Source organism: Euprymna scolopes, chromosome 22 (genome assembly GCF_053919585.1).
Source record: "Euprymna scolopes isolate OS-2025 chromosome 22, ASM5391958v1, whole genome shotgun sequence".
NCBI lineage: Eukaryota > Metazoa > Mollusca > Cephalopoda > Sepiida > Sepiolidae > Euprymna > Euprymna scolopes.
Window position 1 is genome coordinate 48,706,230 of NC_136503.1, and position 21,184 is coordinate 48,727,413.

At 33.9% G+C, this 21,184-nt stretch overlaps 1 protein-coding gene across 3 annotated transcripts in view; it reads left to right on the forward strand.

The window, feature by feature from the left end:
• LOC145243426 (uncharacterized) overlaps positions 1 to 21,184 on the forward strand; it is a 163,357-nt gene that overhangs the window by 34,140 nt on the left and 108,033 nt on the right. For 2 of the 3 annotated variants that reach the window (XM_080106312.1, XM_080106310.1), the window contains exon 2: positions 1,924 to 2,011. In XM_080106312.1, the coding sequence (XP_079962438.1) occupies positions 1,924 to 2,011 (88 nt within the window). Of the gene's footprint in view, positions 1 to 1,923; positions 2,012 to 16,453; positions 16,808 to 21,184 lie in introns of those variants that run through there. The other variant, XM_080106309.1, reaches the window with a different exon arrangement.

Consider the following 21,184-nt stretch of genomic DNA (forward strand, 5'->3'; position numbering starts at 1 on the left):
CCCTTTCGGGAGAACGCCTGCGCGTGATGTCTTTTAACGTGGGGAGACTGATGCGCCTGCAGCCACCACACGGCCCCTTGGCAGAGGAGGGCCTGATTCCAATGGCATGGAGAACCACGACGACTGGAGACTCTCTTCTGTTGCAGCCTTCATCCGCCTTCAGTGCCGTTGTGTCATTATTGTCATCCTCCGCCGCATCAGCCGTTGAGGTCTTTTGGATCACTCTTTGTCTGGAACCTCCCCTTCAACCTTACCGCCATGGGTGGCCCTACCAGGAGCCTAGGCTCCGGACGGCATCGCTCTCAGGTTCATCGGAACACACAAGGTTCTCCACCACGACAAGGTGGCGATCCAGGGAGAACACATACAGGAGGCACGTAAAAACCCTGGAGACGTACCACCAAAGATGCCTCCGAAAAATCCTCAGAATTAGTTGAAAGGACCGACGCACCAACACCAGCGTCCTGAGTGAGGCTGACATTCCCACTATCACCGCTACTGTTGCTCAACGCCAGCTCAGATGGACTGGTCATGTTGTCCGAATGCCGGATCTCCGCCTCCCAAAACAGATTTTTTACTCTCAGCTTGTTGAGGGAAAGCGTGCCCAGGGTGGCCAAAAGATGAGGTATAAGGACAACATCAAAGCAAATCTAAAGCGGTTTCACATGGACCTTGAGACATGGGAGGACGTGGCTGGGAACAGGTTGGCATGGAGGAGCGCTGTCCACAAAGGTGCTGCGCTTTATAGTAGTGACCTAAATCAAGCTGCTGAGGATAAACGCAAGCACAGAAAGGACAGATTATTAACCAGACACACCCAACCCCACCCCACCACCACTACCTTTATCTGCCCAAATTGCACAAGACAAATTGGGTCTAGGATTGGGCTCTATGCTCACCTGAGGACCCACAGAAGCCACAACGGAGGACAGTCTTACTCGGACACGAGTGACCGCCGATGATGATGGTTTGATATGTCATTACTATGATGTGTAATTGAATAAAATTGTGAATTTGTATTATATTTAAATTTTTGTTTGAAAAAAAAAAAAAAAATGTCCATTTATAAAAAAAGTTTGAATTTGTTATTTACCAATGACTAACGGGAGTCGGGAGGCTGACGTTGCCCGGGTGTTCAGAGGTTTTATGGTAAGGATATTAAGCAACGGAACCATAAAGAATAAAAAAAATTAACCAACCAGTGAGTACCCGTGCAAGCGCAAAAAAAAAAAAAAATTAGCTGCAGTAGCCAGGCTTGAACTTGTAATGCGAAGGAGGAAAAGAAGGTGAAAAAAAGCCAACCGTTTAGTCCCCACACCCACCGTGACAAACGATGTCAGTGAGTTTTGAAATAAGGCTAGTCATTGGAAGGCATATGATGACTTTGCAAAAAAAAATGACCCCCTCCTTGTAAAAACGACCCAGTTGACGATGAAAGAATTAATGTTTTTGGCCAATTTTTGGGTATTTGTTGGCCGAGAAACTGAGCTTCCAAACGATACAAATTTTGTCAGTGTTGGTCGCATGTTTCCAAAGTTTTAGCAATATATACAAACATACACACTAACAAACAGGTGAGATTATAGATTGTTTGTTGTTTTTAATATAATGATGTTTGGTTGATAATTCAACTATTTAAAACATATTTTTTTAAATTTCCAATCATAAAAAGCAATTTGATTTTATTATTTGTTAATAAGTAAACAAATTAAGAACAAATTATTTGCAAAAATAGAAAAAAAAAAGGGGGGGGCAAAAATATATATATATATTTTTTTTATTAACACCGGTTGATATTTCTGATTTCAGATTTAGTGGCCATGTTGGAGTGTGAATTTTCTATTTAATCAAAAGATTTATTGTTCAGTAATATCTTTGTTGCATTAACTTTGTTTTTATTGTTTCTATATTTTTGTGTTATAGGCTAAATCTGTGCAGCCAGATCCAGGTAAACAGGCTTCAATGCCAAAACCGCCACAAAGGAATGTGGACTCTACCATTTCTAATCCGGGTAAGTGTACTTTTTTCCAGAAATCTTACTTTATAAATAACTTTATATTTCAGGATTTTTTTAGATGAAGATTGATAAATTTCTCAAGTTTTGAGATCAGCATTTATTACACAATGCAGCACTCAAAAAAGTATAGGACATATGTGGCCACTTTATATGCACAATAGCATAAAAAAAAATCTATTTCTGGCCTTTTTTGTCGAACTAGGTACAGTTTTGTTTTGTTTTTTTTTGTTTTTTTTCCAAAGGACAAATGTTGTTTAAACTGACAATTCTGTGTTCTTCATTCATAACCAATAATAATAAAATATGATTCATAGTACATGAAAATGGAGCTTCATTTAGAGAAATAAGTCAGATTTAGTATTGGGATATTTTACAAAAAACAAAAAAACATAGCCTTGAGTCCCTAGAGGGGCATAGGCTATCCGCAACTTTGTAGATGCTTTTGTAGCGAAGAGTTCTTTTTATCAGGGTGAGGTGCTGGCCCCACGCCCAACCTTCCCAGAAGGTACATACAGTGCCTAGCCTTCCCAAATGGAAACCCATCTGGTACTGGCCAGGCTCAATGTTGCTTAACTTTGGTGATCTGGTGGGAACCAGTGTGTCAATCTGATTGTGTCGTACTGTTTTTACCTATACTAAAAAAACGTCTTATGTTGCATGTATTTTTTTTTAACCTGAAATTTGTTGCACAGTGTAAATTAGTATTATTTGGCTTGTTTATCTTGAGTGTTATTTTCAATGTTTTGGCCGATATAACCTCTGACTTTCTTCAAATGTATCTTGTCGAACTCCGAATTTGCACAGAATTTTAAACAGAACCCTTTATTTAATTCAAAGGTGTAGCATGTTCTTGTTCCATCAGCCAAGACTGGGCAGAAGTCCTAAGTAATTCACAATTGTATTCTGAATATTACCTGCACTGAGGATTGAACCTTCAGTATCCAGAAGAGTGTCACTTATGACTGAATTTTATCAAGTATTATATATATGAATATTTTATCTGTTACACCACAGGTCCTGATGAAAGGAGGTTACATCGGCTAAAACATTGTGAAAATAATAATCCAAATGATATGGATTAATTGTATTATTTCGGCTGTTCTTCCCATCTATGTTATTCTCACATTGTTTTGGTTGATGTAACCTCTAACATTGATCCGGTTAATTTTGTTGAACTCGGAAATCTGTATGGAATTCCAAAGTAAAACATTTATGTAATCCGTCAGGATAGATTGTTCTCATTCAGTCAACCATTACTCGGTAAAAGTTTCAAGTAATTTTAATCATATTCTTAGTATCATGCTAGAATTGTTAATGGCTACCCATGGTGCAACGGATAAAATGTTAAGTTGTAATCAGTTTTACTTGACAGTCTTCTGGAGGTTAAAGTTTTCATCATCAGTGTGGATGATTTAATAAAAAATTATCAAGTTCGATGAGACATACCTGGAGGTTACATCAGCTGAAACGTTGAGAAGAACATTCAACAATAGTAGTAAAAACTTTTATTTTATCTATTTTATTTTGGTGTTTTTTGTTTGTTAGTAAGTAGTCCAGTGCTCTTATAATTATTTTTTTATTTTTTGAAAATTGCTGCAGATAACTAAACAAATAAAAAAAAAAAATGAAAACAATGACAACAATATATTTTAAAAATGGATCGATTAGAGGAAAGCATCGGTTTTTCAGTTGAAAAACAAAAATGGTGAAAGTGTTGGAAAATTATGAAGATGTAAGAGAGAAGAACAGAAAATATGATTGGATATGTATTTCTAGTTCGAGTCTCAAGGGTTTCTTGCTATCTCAGCTCCCACGCTATAATTTAAGGATAGTAGAAAATAGATTTTGAGTTTACATTGCTGGGTCAGAATCCATCTAATACTTATCATTGGCAAGTTTTTGACCTCAAAGTAGTTTTTTTGTTTTTTTTTAAGCTTTTTACATCAAGCGGCTTCATGCCTTGTCTGGAGCAATTTCCATAAAAATTTTCCATAAAAAAAAATCCGAATAATACAACTTCATATCTTGAAAAGATAAAAATTTTAGACAAATAAGTGATCAATTTCAGGTAAATATAGAGAAATTCCTTTTAATTTGAATGTGCGATATCTCTTATTTATTTCTAGGAGGTTATTTCTGATAAAAATTATTAGATGCAAAGAAAATTTTATCTTTTTACTTTGTGAATGTACACTTCTTTCTCTTCTATCATCAAGAGTTTTTTTTTTTCCAGGTTACTTCTCGTTAGGGTACTATGTTCAGTATAGGTGATTTATTTTTATCTGGAAAAAAGATGTTGGTATTTTTCAAATTTGGTGTATCTCTATGCATACAAACAGTCCTATCTTTAAAAAAAAGGGATAATTGTTAATATGGGCAGCTTAATATATTATATAAAGAACAAACGTCTGTTTGTGTGTTTGTGTTTGTATGTCTCATTAAAACTATTGAAATCCAAATCCAACCAAAATAAATCTAGTATTGTCTTAAATGGCATAATATATGAAATTTAGAGCAAAATATTAATTATTTTATACCACTAGGTGAGCATTTAGGATACTAGATGCTGTATGTAGGCGTACGTCAACACCTTCATGCAAGAATTGTAAAAACCTAATGTCATCATCTCCCCTGACCGGGATATATATTTTACTGAGGATCGCTTGTGAATTTAATATTCCTTTGACACTTCCTCCTTTGGAGAAAGCCGGTTCAACGTGCCTCGGATGAATTGCGCTGGCATATATATACTTCCCACTTAGGGTGCCCTCTATAAATTTAGTCCATAATCACACTTGCACCTTACATTTATGTCTCAGTGGCAGTATGCCTTGTTTGGGATGAATAAAATTAAAAAAAAAAATAAGAAAAAAAAAGAAAACAAAGAAAACATAAAAGCCCTATGCTAAAAATAACTGATATCAGTTGAAAGCAATATTTTTATGACTGCCGCCTTTTATGTTGTTTGTAGTTTCATTTTTATCAAACATTCCAATCAAATATCATGTAAGGAATTCGTTGAGGAGAGATTTGGGTACTACATTTGAACTTCAAGAACTTAACATAAAAAGTCTCATTTTGTATGTGTGTGTGTATATCGATGCCTTCTTACAGAGATGCCTCATTGTCAGGAGACAATGGACATCCCTGTAAGGGTAGCTGCACATGTAATTGTAAGGTAAGAGTTACAACCACACCTCTCCTGAATTGGCACTGCTTGGGTCCAGTGGCAAGGAGAGGTCCAAAACTCACTGGAAACAATGGCGAGATGAGCGGAGAGCACATACAGCACCTGAATTCCCAAATGGTCACCCATTTTAGTACTGACCAGGTTTAATGTTGCTTAACTTCAGTGATCTGACAGGAACTGGTGTGTTATGCCATATATATATATATATATATATATATATATATATATATATATATATCGCATTGAAATACTGTTTTTTTGAAGTTAAGCAATGATGAGCCTGGCCAGTACCACACGGGTGACCATTTGAGAGTGATAGGTACTGTATGTACCATGCCAGAACATAGAAATTTCCAGGTTGGTATCTAATCCACTGGGAGAGATGCACCCTCAGTCTTCATTAAGACATGTATCTAGGAGAAGGAGCACTCTGATGTAAAATCTGAGATCTACTGTGTTCTCTTTCTTTTTTTTTTTTACATAGGCATCACCACTTATCAAGGCCCAGAGGCCACTTGAAGATAAGGGTTAAAGTGTGTACAGTAGTCAATTGAACAATATAGTAATTGATAGTAATGGAAATTTAGTAAATTTGTTAACTTAAGTTGAACGGCTCATCAAAAACTTGTTTACGTTGGACAACCATATTGTAGTCAGCTGGAAAGCAGGAAAACGGAAGACAGTTCCACAGGTGTGCAGTTCTAAGAAAGAAGCATTGTTTATGGAATCTACGTTTAGGTTTAGGCACAGATAAAGAGTGAGGGGAATTATTGATAGTGTTTTCAGCTAAACGAGTGTTTCTTGTGAAAGTTTGGCGAAGGGGGACCATAGATTGAAGCACAGCCGAGCACTTGCCATGAAAATAACGATAAAGCAAAGACAAACTTGCAACATCTCTTCTATGAGAAAGAGGTTGCAGGGGAGAGAAAAGGACATCTTCTACAAGGCTACGAAGTCTATTTTGAACTCTATCAAGGCAGGACAAGTCCTTTCTAGCAGCTCCTACCCAGATGTGGCAACAGTACTCCATCCTTGGACGTGCCTGGCTCTTATATAGATAGAGAATTGCATCAGCAGTGAGATATCTACTAGATTGATAGAAGGATCCCACCATTTTTCCAGCGGCCTTGGCAACAGATTTGATGTATGTTTGTGGCAGCCATTGCACTGACTGAGATTAACAGTAATAGCAAAAAGTGTGGTTGGTTCTGCACAAAGCTTTCACCACTATAAACAAATCATCTGTGTGGATTTCCGAACAAGTTAGTTGTAATGAACCTCATACATCGAAATCAACAGAAGTATTATCAAAAAGAGGCACTCTGGTTTGGGATGAAAATAAAAATTGCCTCAATCCGGATGGATTTCTCATTCACTGGCCGAGGATATAATAGCATCAGAATAGATATTACATTTGGTCATGGAAGCGTTATTTATTTTTAATGTTATTTGTTATCAACCCTTCAAAAAAGTAAGAAAACTTTTTTTTTAACTAGAACATTATTTAGTTATGAGACTGTAAACCTCTGCCTGACATAACTGATCTATCTTCCTGTTTTCTCGGTGTAAACATAAATTGATTTTTTTTCCATTTCTTAATACCGAGTTACGTGAAAATTGAGAGGCGTAAATGCATCTTTACACTATAACTAATCTGAATAAGAAATCTGAAGATTATTGATTTTTTTTTTATATATAGTTTGCATTTAGTTTTGTAGATTCAAGAAACCCATTGACATTCATTCCATATTGAAATAGGAATAAATTTAACATGGATTAAAGATAAAAATTTTAAGTATTTAAAAACCTGTAGAACACGCTGCTTTAGGTTGACTATAACAAGGTCGTTTTCAAGTCCAATGTAAACAAGTTTTTGTTGAGCTGTCTTCTTAAATAATTAAAGTCTGCTTAATTTCCACCACTACCGACCATCACGGTGTGAAAGAAGTCGTTGGTAGTTGTTGTAGCTAAATGGGTGTTTGTTGTGGACATTTTTACAGAGAGGGACCATAGATTGGAGCTCACTCAAGCACCTAACATAAAAATAATGATAGAGCAGAGACAGACTCGTAGTCTCTTCTGTGAGGAAGTAAGGAGGTGGATAGGTTTTTGCCCACTAGATTTCGAAGACAGTTTTGTAGTCTGTCAAGGCGAGGAAGGATACTCTTAGCAGTTCCATTCCAGATGTGGCAACAGTAATCCATCTTAGGAAGTATTTGATTCTTGTACAGGTAGAAGATTGCGTTGGGAATGAGATACTTTCTAGAACGATAAAACGATCCCACCATTTTTTTTCCAGTAATTTTGGCGATTGATCTAATGTAGGTTTTCCTTTTCAGCTTAGGGGTGAAGATTAGTCCTAGAAGTTTCAATAAACCTATCAGAAAGAAAGAATTTTACGATGTAGAGGACATTTTCAGCTGTTCCGTAGCTTGAAATCTTGTGAAGTAGACTTTTATGCCCAACCCTATCCTTAGATATGTCAAGAGCTTATTGCTCTAGAAACGAAGCCACCTTCAATAGATTCACTGATCCTGTATGATAATATTGTCAGCACATCAGCTGTTGATCTCTCAGAATCGAAACCATATTACTTTTCACTGACTAGGTTGTTTTTGCTGAAGTGGTTGACAACATCTGTTTTTATCACAGACTTGAGCAACTTATGCTGCACAGGAGGTTGATTGGTCTATACTGGGATGCAGAAGACCAACCTTCCCATATTTTTAAATACTGGACAGACTGTCAAAGTTTTCCAAGGTGTTGGGAAGCATTTTTCCTGAAGACAACATTTAAACAACTTTGTTAATATAGGAGCTAGTTCCATTTGCAGCTTTTTGAACACAATTATTGGTATGTTGTCAGGGCCAGTTGCTTTGCTAAAATCAAGATTCTTGATAAGTCTGGAAACATCTTGGACAGATATACGAATGTTGCTCAAAGTATTTTCAGTCGTGGGAGTCCTCCAGAAGGTAGTCAGCCATTATCACAGAGTGGAGTGTGATCTGAAGTTCTTAGCGAAAAATTTGGCTTTGTTGGATACTGACGTAATCACTTCAGGTCTGTTGATGATGGTTGGGATGGAAAATATGCATCTGTTCATAACCCTGTTTATTATGCATCAAAATTTGTGGGAACCTAGCCTCTACTCAGCTACTTTAGACTTGACGGGCAGAAAACTCTTGCGTTTCTATAACCTTTTTGCAGTAGTTGCTAGCAATCCTATAGGTGACTTAGTTTCTGAACATCTGTTTTGTCTAAAACAATTAAAATAGTGATTTCTATGCATACACATGATTTCAGCGGCATATTCAGGAGTGTAACGCTGTTGGCTATTTGAATTCAGTTTAAATTTTTGTGGGTATAGAGCTGTCTATACCGACAGCCAATCTGTAAATTTGGATGCTATAGAAATGTCCTTTTTGAACATGGAGTATAGGGGTGTTATTGATATGAAAGTATGGAAACTGTCGCAGTCGATCGTCGAGTAGTGATATATATACAGTGCAATGGAGGTTTTGTTACACTTTGCTTTAATCTTAATTGAAACAACCGAGTGATTGGAGAATCCCAGTGGTTAGATCATAGATTGCGATTAGGCCTTTTGATTCCTTAGGGAACATAAGGCTGCAATGACGCTCCGCCAACGGACACGGTTCTGGCTGGTCCTCTTCAGTTCGGCCCATGTCATTCCAGCAGCCCTGGTTTTGTTGATGCACTGGCTTCCCCGGAGGCTTTCACCCGCTTGCATCATGAACTCTACTAGAGAGGACCCTTCCCAGACCAAGAAGTCCACAAATGATGTTGTTGCAGTTTCTGTAACTTTCTTTCTTTTACAGAATTGGGTTGTTGACCCTATTCTAACCCCCAACCTGGAGGACCAGTGAGTGCTCTTAGTCTGATCTCTACCCTTCAACCTGGCTTGTGTGACCCTACCAGGAGATGAATCTCCTGCCAGCATAGCTATCCGAGTCCTAGACACATGCAAGCTTCCTAACCTCACCAAGATTGCACTTACTAGGGGCGGGGGTGGGGGTTAGATCATAGGCAAGGGAGAAATCATGACGGAACCTATCCTTGGACCTCTATTGTTCCTAATATTCATAAATGACCTCCCTGACAAAATTGTCAGTGAGATGGGTATATATGCTGATGACACCACGCTCTATAACAGACACGACAGGAAAACAAATGAACACATATCTAAAGAAATGGCAGAAACACTAGAGGATGACCTCCAATCTGCAGTGGAATGGGGACAAAAATGGATGGTCACATTCAATGCTGCCAAGACTAAACTTGTTTCCTTCAATCACTACAAGAAACCTTCTCTACCACCAATAGCAATGGCCAAAGACTCTTTATCTGAAAGTACATCTTTTAAACTCCTCGGCCTAACGTTCACAGGAAATATGAGTTGGAAAAATTACATTGAGAGCATTGCTAGGACCGCTGCGATGAAGGTAGGCTCTCTCTACCATGCTAGAAAGCTACTAACGCCTGAAAGTATCCTGTACCTCTATAAGGCCACCATTTGCCCATGTATGGAGTATTGTTGTCATATTTGGGCTGGTGCATCTACTACTTGTCTCTCACTCCTAGACAAGGTTCACAAGAGAGTCACCAACCTAATAGGTCCTGAACTGTCATCTAAGCTTCAGCCTCTGTCCTATCGACGAAATGTAGCATCCCTCTGCCTGTTCTCCAAGTACTTACGGTGAATGCTCCAACGAACTGCAGGCACTTGTACCCCTTCGACGTAAATGCCCCCAACAAACCCGACAAGCAGCAAAATCCCACCCCTTCACAGTTGAGATCCCTGGATGTAAGAGAGCCTTCTACTCCAGTAGTTTCTTCCCCAGAACTGCTAGCCGCTAGTCTTTGGAATTTCCTTCCGGGTTCCTGCTTCCCCAACTGTACTGACATGCAGAAGTTCAAGTGTAATGTGAACCGACATCTTGCTGCCCAACTTCCCACATAGTACTCCTGTAGCTTATGTCCCTGATAGTAGCCCCCTACATACAAAGTGGCAATGTGCCTTGTTTGAGGTGAAAATGTAATTAAAAAAAAAAAGCTTTGTAAGGGGTGAATGTGAGTAAAAGAAAGAAAAAAAAAGAGAAAGAAAACTTTTATAAACTGTAAGATATTATTAAATGGCTCTGTATGAAACTTATCTGGGAAAGTTACTAAACATACCACATAATAATCATAGTTTAATTTCTTTTTTTTGTCCTCCAACATGTAAATAGGAACAGCTAAATAAACAAAAGACAATATTTTGCGGTATTGGCTGGGAAACACATGTAAGGAATAAAAAAAAAATGAAATGATGAATAATATTTTACTTTAGTTAATGAAATGCAACTAACTAGTGTGTGTGTGTCTGTGTGTGTGTATATATATATATATATATATATATATATATATATATATATATTCTTCAGAATAAAATTATCTAACAATCAACTAGTATGGAAACCTGTGATTATAAGTTTTACAAGATATTACTGGCAGTAATATTCTATAAGTTCTATCCCACCTAAATAAAAATTGCTCGATATACAAAATAGAGCAAATAAATCAAATTTTAGTCATTCAATGAATTTAAAAATTTATGACGTGAAATGTTTAAATTTCAAATCAAAAGATTTTTATTATTCTATGTAAGACAAAGAATACATTTGAAATATCATAACTCCTTATCCCATAGGATTTCGATGTCCACCATCTCTTCAGAGGAGAAAATATTAGCAAATAGTTATAATGGTTTACACCTTATTTGCTAAAGTCAATGAGACATGGAAAATCACAATTAAAAGTTGTTTAAGCATTTAAATGTCATAGAGTAAGGGAAAATAATGAAAAGGATATAAAAATTCACATCCAAATTGCATGGTAAAATCCGAAGTGAATCTCTTTGATAGCAGTGTAGTAAAATGATCCAAACTGTATTTTGAGTAATTCACATCACAAAGTAATGGTCCGAAGTAGGCATTTTCCTGGAGCAATTTTCTTTATTTATATAATGAGTCCGATAAAAATTTTTTTTTTTATATAGGACGGTGGATCTGTTTATTAATAAACACATAAATTGATAGATTTAATATTTTTTTTTATAATTATAGAACATGAGCTTCAAGTTCCACTCCAAAATAACTTCAAATTGTTAATAAAATAAAAATAAAATCACTTTCAGTAGACCGGCCACGCAAAATAAGAGAAACTGAACTGATAAGAAAAATGAAAAATCACTCATTCTAATTGAGTACTTAGGGACAAATCAGGAGAAGCGAGTATTATGGGAGTTGCCAATAATGCACCCACAATGCATTGTTTACTCTCAGTTGGATTATTTCTCGCTCTAAAATTACTTCTCCATTTGGATTTTTTTTCACTCTACAACTCACTTACTCGTTCCACTGACTTTGAACTTCTAACCATTTGTTTTTTAAAAAAATTTCCTTTGTTTTCTTTTGATTTACCATCGAGTTATTCTGGAACTTTTACCCCCGGTTTGTTTTTGTTTCTTTCTCCATTTTCTTTCTATTTTCACATGTTTTTAATTGACATGAATACATTTTTAAAAAAAAGTTTATGACTAACCATCATAAAGTGCTGTTTCATTTAATATCATGACCAGCAAATTTTAGCCCGGCTATAATAATAATAATTTGCTAATTTCTTTCTTTCCTCTGAAGCGAAGAATAGCATTCTTTGAAACTCCATGGAATAAGGATGTTTTGGAAATTGCTTTTGGAGTTTTCTGTCGAACAATAAATTTACTTGTAAATTTTAGTTTACAGTTTTAATTTCTTTTCTTTTCTTTATGACAAGCTCTGCTCTCTATTGTGTTTGTATTGAGCCTTTTTTTTATTTTGGTTGGGATTAATATATTAATATATAAATATTAATATTTATAATAGGTTGAAGTTTACACTTGCTTTTATCGGGTAAACATTGCATTCACATTTCCTTGATATATATATATATATATATATATAAAATTAGATGAACTGTTTCAACCTGGAGGGTTTGATATCTAATTTCAAATATAAATTTTTATGACAAAACTTTTTTCAACAGTGTAGAACCAGAGTTATAAATATGCAACATAGTTTCCCTCTATAGCGTTGCTGTCTTATTTATTTATTTACATGAGCATTGAGGATGACCGAAACCAAGAAAAGATAAATATATCATGCATTGCGAACCTTATAACTACCTTTGTGGTAGGTCGAAACAATTGTATGCTCTGAATAGAAAATTAAAATAAGATATTTGGTGAATTTGTAAGAGTTTGTTCACTGCATTTCAGGTGGTTCATACATATATATTTATTATTACTATTTTTTTTAGTTTTTCTGTTTGTCCGTTCCACTTTTTCTCGCAATCTACTGGGTCGATCTAGCTGAAATTTTATATGAACGTTTGTTATGATTATCATAGTATCCGTTTGACTCACAGTTAACAATAAATAGGAATTAGTCATCACTATACCTCATTGTAAATCAACGGACTATAACTTTTGCCTGCTTTTAATGTATTTTTCTTCTTATTAAAGATCACTTAGTGATTTCTTTGATATTGATTGAATTGTAACGGCAATGGGTAATGTCACTAAATAGGGTTTGTGGGTTGTATGAGAAAAATAAGGCATTAAAAATGTTTCTTATGTTAAACATTATTACATGAAGAGTCATTTTGTGTAAAAAGTTTATTTATTTTACCCATCGAAACTCGAGAAATGCACGATTAAAATGAATAAACGTTGAAGGAGTAAAAAAAAAACTCAACATTGTTGCCACTTGCAATTTCATAGACCAAGTAGCAGACTTGACCTTGCGATCAAAAACCAAGATCAAGTGAAACGGAACGAACCGACGGGATTTTGGTGAATCTGTTTAGTTCGTATCTTTATGAATTTATGTGGAGAGAGCGAGTAGCACAAATAAATTCGGCAAAATCCTTTGCTGACTCACGTGCATTTATTCTACATAAATTGTTTTTCATTTTACTTGAAAATAAAAATTGTTTAAATTATTATTATTATTATTATTATTATTATTATTATTATTATTATTATTATTAAATTAAAAGCTTAAATAATTTGTGATTCTAAAGTATAAAAAATAATTTAAAATAAAAATTGTTTAAAAGTTGTTTAACTCATTTTTCATGTTTATTTTTTTTTTCTTGCATTTATTCTACATAATCAAAAATAAAAGTTGTTTAAATTGTCATGTTCCGACTAATCAGTTTTGCCTCGTTTCGTTTCGTTTCACTCGATCTTTGCTTTTGATCGCAAGGTCAAGGCTGCTACAAAATTGCATGTGGCAGCCATGTTGATTTTTTTCTTATTCAATGTTTACACATTCTAATCGTGCATTTCTCTATCTCTAGTTCGATGGGTAAAATAAATTAATTTTTTTTATTCCAAATGACCCCTCATATAATCATGTTTAAGATAAGGAACATTTTGAATGCCTTATTTTTCTCGTATCACTCACAACCCCTATTTAGTGACATTACCCTAAAATGGTTGATACTATTTGTTTGTTGAATGTTTTCTTTTCTTTTGTATATTTATTGGCAACGAAGAGGAGTAGGAGGAGACGGTGGCCTATGACTAAATCGCTTGAGTAATACAAAGTCATTTTATTCCTATCTGCCATTATGTCTTCTTTGCGAGCCGATCGTCTGCCCTACTATCATTACATGATGACAGTAACAACTTTCACTTTTTGTTTTGTCTCATTTAGAAATTACATCCTGTTATTTTAATTTTTTTTTCTTTCTTTTTCCAACTCTTTTCAACTCTTTTCGTTTCCAACTCTTTAAATGGAACTTCTGTTAGTGGTTGTTGTAGCACAATTTAAATTTATATTCACACACTGTCTGGAGAAGTTTTCTTTTTTTTTTTTCTTTCTTTCTCTTTTTCTTTTTTTTTTTTTTTTTTTTTTTTTTTGCTTTTAAGGCAAGATTGGCCGATTTGTATCCTGTTTGTTTCTTTTCATATGCTAGAGAATATAAAGAATTGTCTAGCCCAAGTCTGTTAATGGATCTTATACTCAGGAATTGGCACACTTTGACTTGGAAATTAATTGGAAAGAATTTAAAACGACATTAACGAACAATATTGGTATCAAAAATGGTCTATTGATAAATACTGAGTTAAACTCGGTACTGTCAAGGAATTATTGCAGATCTGTGCAAAACTTGTCTTTGTCTGTTACCAGAAAAATATGTTCCTCTTTGTAAAAACATCTATTTATGGATTAGAGTAAAAAAACTAATAATGTCTCAAATCAACTCGTTTAAAGTATATATTGTCAGTAAATGATAGTTGATTCATTTACCATTTTATAGACTTTTATGGTTATGAAACTTATCCAAGGAATTTACTGAATGTATACATTTGAACTGTTTACAAAAAAAAAAATAAAATAAAATAAAAATAAATAAATAATGATGATATTTGCTTCACTTTGATTAAAGATTGGATAAAAAAAAACCCACTACATTGATATTTGGTTGATTTAGAAACTTAAAAAAATGATCTGTATTTAAATATTCAAAAGATTTTTCCTGGAAGGCCATTGACAATAGAGGTTTTGGAACCAAATAACTATTCAGATTAAAAAAAAACTTCTTTCTTTGCTGGGTTTCACAAAGTCTTGCAGACTATTCTATCTGATCTGTGAGAATTATTTTTTTTATTCTACCTGTAGAGGCTGTGTGAGCTGAAAATACTCTACGAAAGATTTCATTGTGAATGACAAGTTACATTTAAACAACATAGCGCAGTTTAACACAAATACTTGGTAAATTTCATATGTTGCTCAAGAAAAACAAAAACCAGAGATCAATATAAAATTTGCAATGACTGATTAAAAATTATATGTTTCATCTTAATCAATATTCATCAGTGTGGCTATATATATATATATATATATATATATATATATATATATATATATATATATATATATATATATATAAACTATAACCGGTCACGGGATTTGAACATTGGACTAAAGTTACCTTTAACTTTTATCCAAGACTTTTCTTCACACAGCCATTGACACAGCGATATGACAAAGGCTGGAAATATTCATATTATTTAACAAACATAGTAAGCTCTAAAAAAGTGTTTATTTTACCTGTTCCAAAAATAGTCTTTATTTCACGTAATGATATTTAGTGTTGGTGAACTTTTTAATGTATTTCATTAAGGAAAATTCAAATCACAAATTTGAACAAATTTTTGATGAGCATTTTGAAATAATGTGAACTTTGGTTATATTTGACAAAGAAACTTAAAGGGTGGATTTATTCATGGAGAAACTGAATTTTTTTTAACGTGTTAACTCGCTCATGTTAGCGCTCACTACAAATGAGATCATTAACTTATAACTTTCTCAGTTTCTGTTTTAAGTTAAGTAAATTCATGTACAACACTTGCAGACATGAAACTGGTGTTAAATCGAATACGATAAGTCACTAAATCAGACGGACAAAATAAAACATGTATTTCATATGCATCCTTGATCTGATCCAAAATATTTAATTATTGACTAGTGTAACCCATACAAATTTCATAGTTGTGTCCTTCATCCATTGCACATTAAAGCTGTACATTCCATGGACGTCTGGTGGGAAGGCAGACCCAACAATATTATTGCATCACTTTTGTCCAAACTGAAACATGCTTATCTAAGTACTAAGTTAATGTAGTTTCAGAATATGTCTAGTTATGGGGATTTAACTCCAAAACCCTTATAAGAATTTGTGAGATATTTCCCTTCTATGTGTGTCCGACGCAAACACAGACCCAGCAATATTATTGTACCATCTTTTGAACAGAACTGATACTTCACTTTGACCCTAGCCAGAAGCCCAAAGTAGTGTATTTTAAATTGAGTTTCGTGTTCTACACAGCAGCGACATCAGATAAACTTTAAAAAATATTTTTTGAAAAATGAGGTGCAGGATGATAATGTACATATGAAGATGAAATTGCTTTAATGTTTGTTGGATTGCTTTAAAGGGATTTAATTTATAATCAATTCAAACTTTAGAAACTTCGGTTTCCTTGTTAGCGTCTGAAGAAGAAGAAAAAAAGTAAATTGACGGGATGAATAAATAAAAGGCCAGCCTGTCAACCAACCGTCTGCCACCGTTGCTACACCTGTCCTACGCTGTTTATGTTCTAAAAACACCTTCCTTCTTTCTCTCTTCAATTCTGCAACTCTTAGTTTGATAATTGCCTTTCGACTTACAAACTATTTCACGGCTCTGACTCAAATGAGAGAAAGGAATTGCGTCGGTATGTCTTTCGTCGATTATTGAACTTTATTTGTCGAACAATTTCCACTTCCTTACCAAATTTTCGATAGAAGGAAGGTTCCCTACCCACCCCATTAGATGAGCATTTAATTTGTTTTTCCTTTCGTAAATAATTGTGACGAAGAAATGCGTTGTTAATCAAATGCTGCTGCACACGTGGCAGTGTTTTTTCTTTTCTTTTTGTATTGTGTTCTTGTTGTGTTATTCCTGGAAGCGATTCATTTCTCCATGGATACTGAAAGATACTCTTGAAGGTGAGAGAGCGAGTTAACATTTTCATTTTTATTTTATTTATTTATTTTTTTTTGTATTATTGTAAATTAACACCCTCAGCTAACTCACCCCTCCCTCTAAAATGGATTTTGTGTTAGCACCCTGGAAAAAAAAAAAAAAAAAAAAAAGAAGCAATTATTTTAGAGTATAGAATATGTTTCGTTAAGAAAAATTTAGCGTAAAATGATCCCTCATTTCCAAGCAATTCTAGCATTGTAAGGTAGTCAACCATTTTTTTTTTTTTTTTTTTTTTTTAATTTGGAGGAAATCTACTTTTTAAGTGATTACGCATGGTTTTACGACCTTAGGATTAGTGGTTAAATAAAAATAATTAACTGCTCTAAGAAATAAGAATGTTCCGAAAATATAGGAACATTTCATGTTATAAATTTATATACAAAACTGATATCCCACTCTAAATTCTATTTTTTTTTTCTCCTTTCCATCAAGTTTTTTTCAGAATGTTTGCACACACGTTATCGCCTAAAAAAAGTATAATCTCATTTGCTAAGGATTAAACTGAGGGTGTTAACACAATTCTTTCTTTTCAGCAACTTTCACGTCCAGTTGATGTATCTCCTCTAATAAATCAGTTCTCTTTTTGCTTTCATAGAAATTTAACCGTCTTTTTATTATTAGCTACTGCACCTATTTTTAGCAATGTTATTTCGAGATATTAATTACTAAACTAGCCGCATTAATATGGCATAATCACGTTGACACACCGGTTCCAGTTAGATCACCTAAGTTAAGCAACACTGAGCCTGGTCAGTACCAGATAGGTCACCATTTAGGAATATCAGATGCTGTATGTAGGAGGATCTGGACACCTTCCTGCAATAACTGCAAAAAACTTAACGCTGTTGTTTCCTCTGACTGAGATATACATGTGACTGGGGATTGCTTGTGGATTTCATATTTTTCTGACACTTCCTTCTTCGGAGGTAGAGGTTTAACTCTAGGGTAAATGCCATAAAAAAAAAAATAGCTGTATTTTGCATTTTTATATTTTTTGAATAGGAGTTTTAGAAATTTGTTTTAATTTTCGGGTTTATTGAAGCAGTTATCACCCAAAATTGCTGCCAAATTTATCACTATTGTTTGTCTTCGGCTGTGGTACATTAATACATCATGCAAATTTGTGCAAAATATTAATTTGTCTGATATTTGTGAATTTCTTTTTTCTTTTCTGTTTTGTTTTTCTTTTCTGTTTTGTTTTTCTTTTCTGTTGTTTTTTTGTGCTTATCTGTTTTTTTCTTCTGTTTTTGTTTTCTTTTTTGTTTTTTCTTTTCTGTTTTTTTTTTCTTTTTCTTTTTTGCGTTTTTCTTTTTCTTTCTTTTCCTCTAATATTAATTTATTTTCTGACTTTGTCGATTATTTTGCAAATAATATATTAATTTATGTTCAAAAATATTTTGTTTCCATCCGGACTTTGGACTAGCTATAGTTATGGGGAAGTATGTTTTATTTTGTATGAAACAAATAATAAAATCATTGGCAATATTGAATTTTCTGCTGACACACTCCAATTCTGAATTTATGGCATTGTAGGTCGCCATCAGTAGACTGCACCAACTGTTTTATAAAAAAAAAGTCAAATCTTTTTTAGAGAAAATCATATAATTAAAATTTGCTAGAATAATGATTTTTACTGACAATATCAAGTAAAAATGAAATTTTTACTTGATTACTGAAAATCATCTAATTAAGAAAAAAAAAAAAACGATTTTTTAAAAAAAATTTAATTATTGCCGTGTGCAATCATTTATATCGGTTTAAAACTGTCTTTTTTTAAAAACGTTGTTTATGACCACTTGACAAGAGAAAGCATCTACTGATGGTGGCCCACGGTAACAAATTAAAAATAGGGGCATGTGAGCAAGAAAATTCAATATCGCCAAGTCTTTATAATACTGGTATACCCAATTTAGAATATTGCCGAATAAATCGTCTTTTCTTTGACAACACGGGCATTCCTTAAAGTGGCATCTGAAATTTATTCACAAAGATCAGACAAATTAACAGGTGAATTAACTGGCCCAGTTACTGCTGACAAGATTTGACAAAACTAGTTGATAAAATTTGACAGCCATGTTGGAAGCTAGCGGCTTTAATATACAGTAGAACCCTGGGCTATGGTGGTCCTAGGATACGTTTTTTTTTTTTTTCAGGTTACAATGTGGAATACAATGTTTTTCCAGCCCCTAGTCACGGTATTTGCCATGCCTTACGGTTTTATTTATAATGTTATTTGATTATATACATGTATATTATATACTGTACTGTACTTTGTTACTAATTTTGAATGCCGTATCCAGGGATTTTATTTCACCTTAATTTTCTATTTTATTTTTGATTTCAATAAATATACGATTAATCTCTCTCTCTCATATATATATCGATTTTTCCAGTGCATCTAGAGTTTCGTTAGGTAAATAGCTGAACATTTCCTAAACAAATCTTTCAAACTCACGACTTATAACATATTCTAAAGCCTCTTTTTCAAAATATGCATGCATCTTGTTCCCATTTAAAAATTATTACATTTATTCCAGATAGACTGTTTGTCTCCCCAAAAAGAAGTCCTCCTGCTCCACTCATATAACCAGGTTAATCCATCATTCTTTTCACTCATACTAATTCCAACATACTACACAAGATTTTAAAAATAAATAATAATAATAATTTCAATTATATTCTAACTGACGTCTTGAATGTATCTGAAGAATAAGTGAATATCAGAATACTTAATTTTCAGAACTGCCGTCTGGCTATTCATAATACTTTTAATCATTCTCCAGAAATGATGTTTCTGAATTTTTTAAATGAGGATTGTTATTCATACTAATTGGATTCCAGGACTATTGTTCTCATCTTGAGTGTGATTTTCACATTAGTGAAAATCACACTCAAGATGAGAACAGAAAATAATATGGATTCTTCAGAAAGTTTGAATAAATTACCGAACACTTCAGATCATATTCAAAATGGTGTCTTAGCCTGACACATAGGCTAACATAACTTTTGCTAAATGACTTTATAGGTTTAGAGATTTTATTTACTCCTTGCGTGATTATCAGTTTCTTTTTTAATAAATAGAAAACAGTGACAGACATGTTTAACCCATTACCCACCAGTGAAAAGTTTCCCTTTATTCGGCCGTTAATGGGTTAAGGGACTTAAGCAAGTTCCCCCCCCCCCCCGACGTTTCTATATTCATGCAAATGTTATCTTATTTTACATTTAAGCAAATTTGTTCCAAAATATTTCTAGTTGAAACAAATAAAAAATACATTAGTTCGTATTTTTTAACAATAAGTATTTTTATACTAGGGGGAAAAATATGTTGCAGTAATAATGAAACTGTATTAGATTATCTTTGATGGAAGTGGACCACTGAAGTAAAATTGCCAACGAATGAATATGCTTATCTTCTCTCAACTTACTTTCCACAGTTTGATACTTCCATGATGGAAATGATACTGATCTTTAACATACCTTTCATTATACAAAAAAGTATGCAAGAGTAAATTAAATTCATCTCCTAAGGCTTTTCTTTATGGTGATTTTTTTTTTTTAAATCTTCATATTAGTGATGGGACGATTCCAATATTTTTCTCGATTCCAATACAGTTACTGATTCTAATTCCTTATAAATCTTTAAATATTAAGCTGTAAAGTTATTTTTGCCACCTATTACCGTAAAAGCACATGATAAATGTGCATATATTTTCTTAAACGTAGAAGCACCCTTGTAGAGAGGAGTAATCTATAGATTTTAGTTTTACTGGTAGCTTAAAATCAATAAATATTTATTATTTTTTATTACTACCAGCAGTGGAAAATGTTGTTTTTAAGCAAAATCAAATAAAGAAAGATAAATAAAGGAATCGTTTTTGGCATCAGAAAATATGCACAAGTGTTTCCAATCTGATACCAATTTCGATATCTCAAAAAGCTTTGATTTTTCATATTCCTGATTCTGATTCCAATTAATCGTCCCAACACTACTTCATATACATGGCCCTATTCACACTTTTTTTTTTTTTTTTTTTCCAACATAAAATTAACGTTCCTCTACTGTTTATTTTACTTTTTACATTTCATAATGGCATTAACATTTAAGTTTTGTAGCTGTTTTGATATATGGCACAATCGCATTAACACAGCGGTTCTCGCCGGATCACTGAAGTTAAGCAACATTGAGCCTGACCAGTACCAAATGGGTGACCATTTGGGAAGGCTAGGCACTGTATGTACCTTCTGGGAAGGTTGGGTGTAGGCCAGCACCCTCACCCTGTAAAAAGAACTCCTCGCTACAAAAACATCTACAAAAAGTTGTAGATGGCCTATGCCCC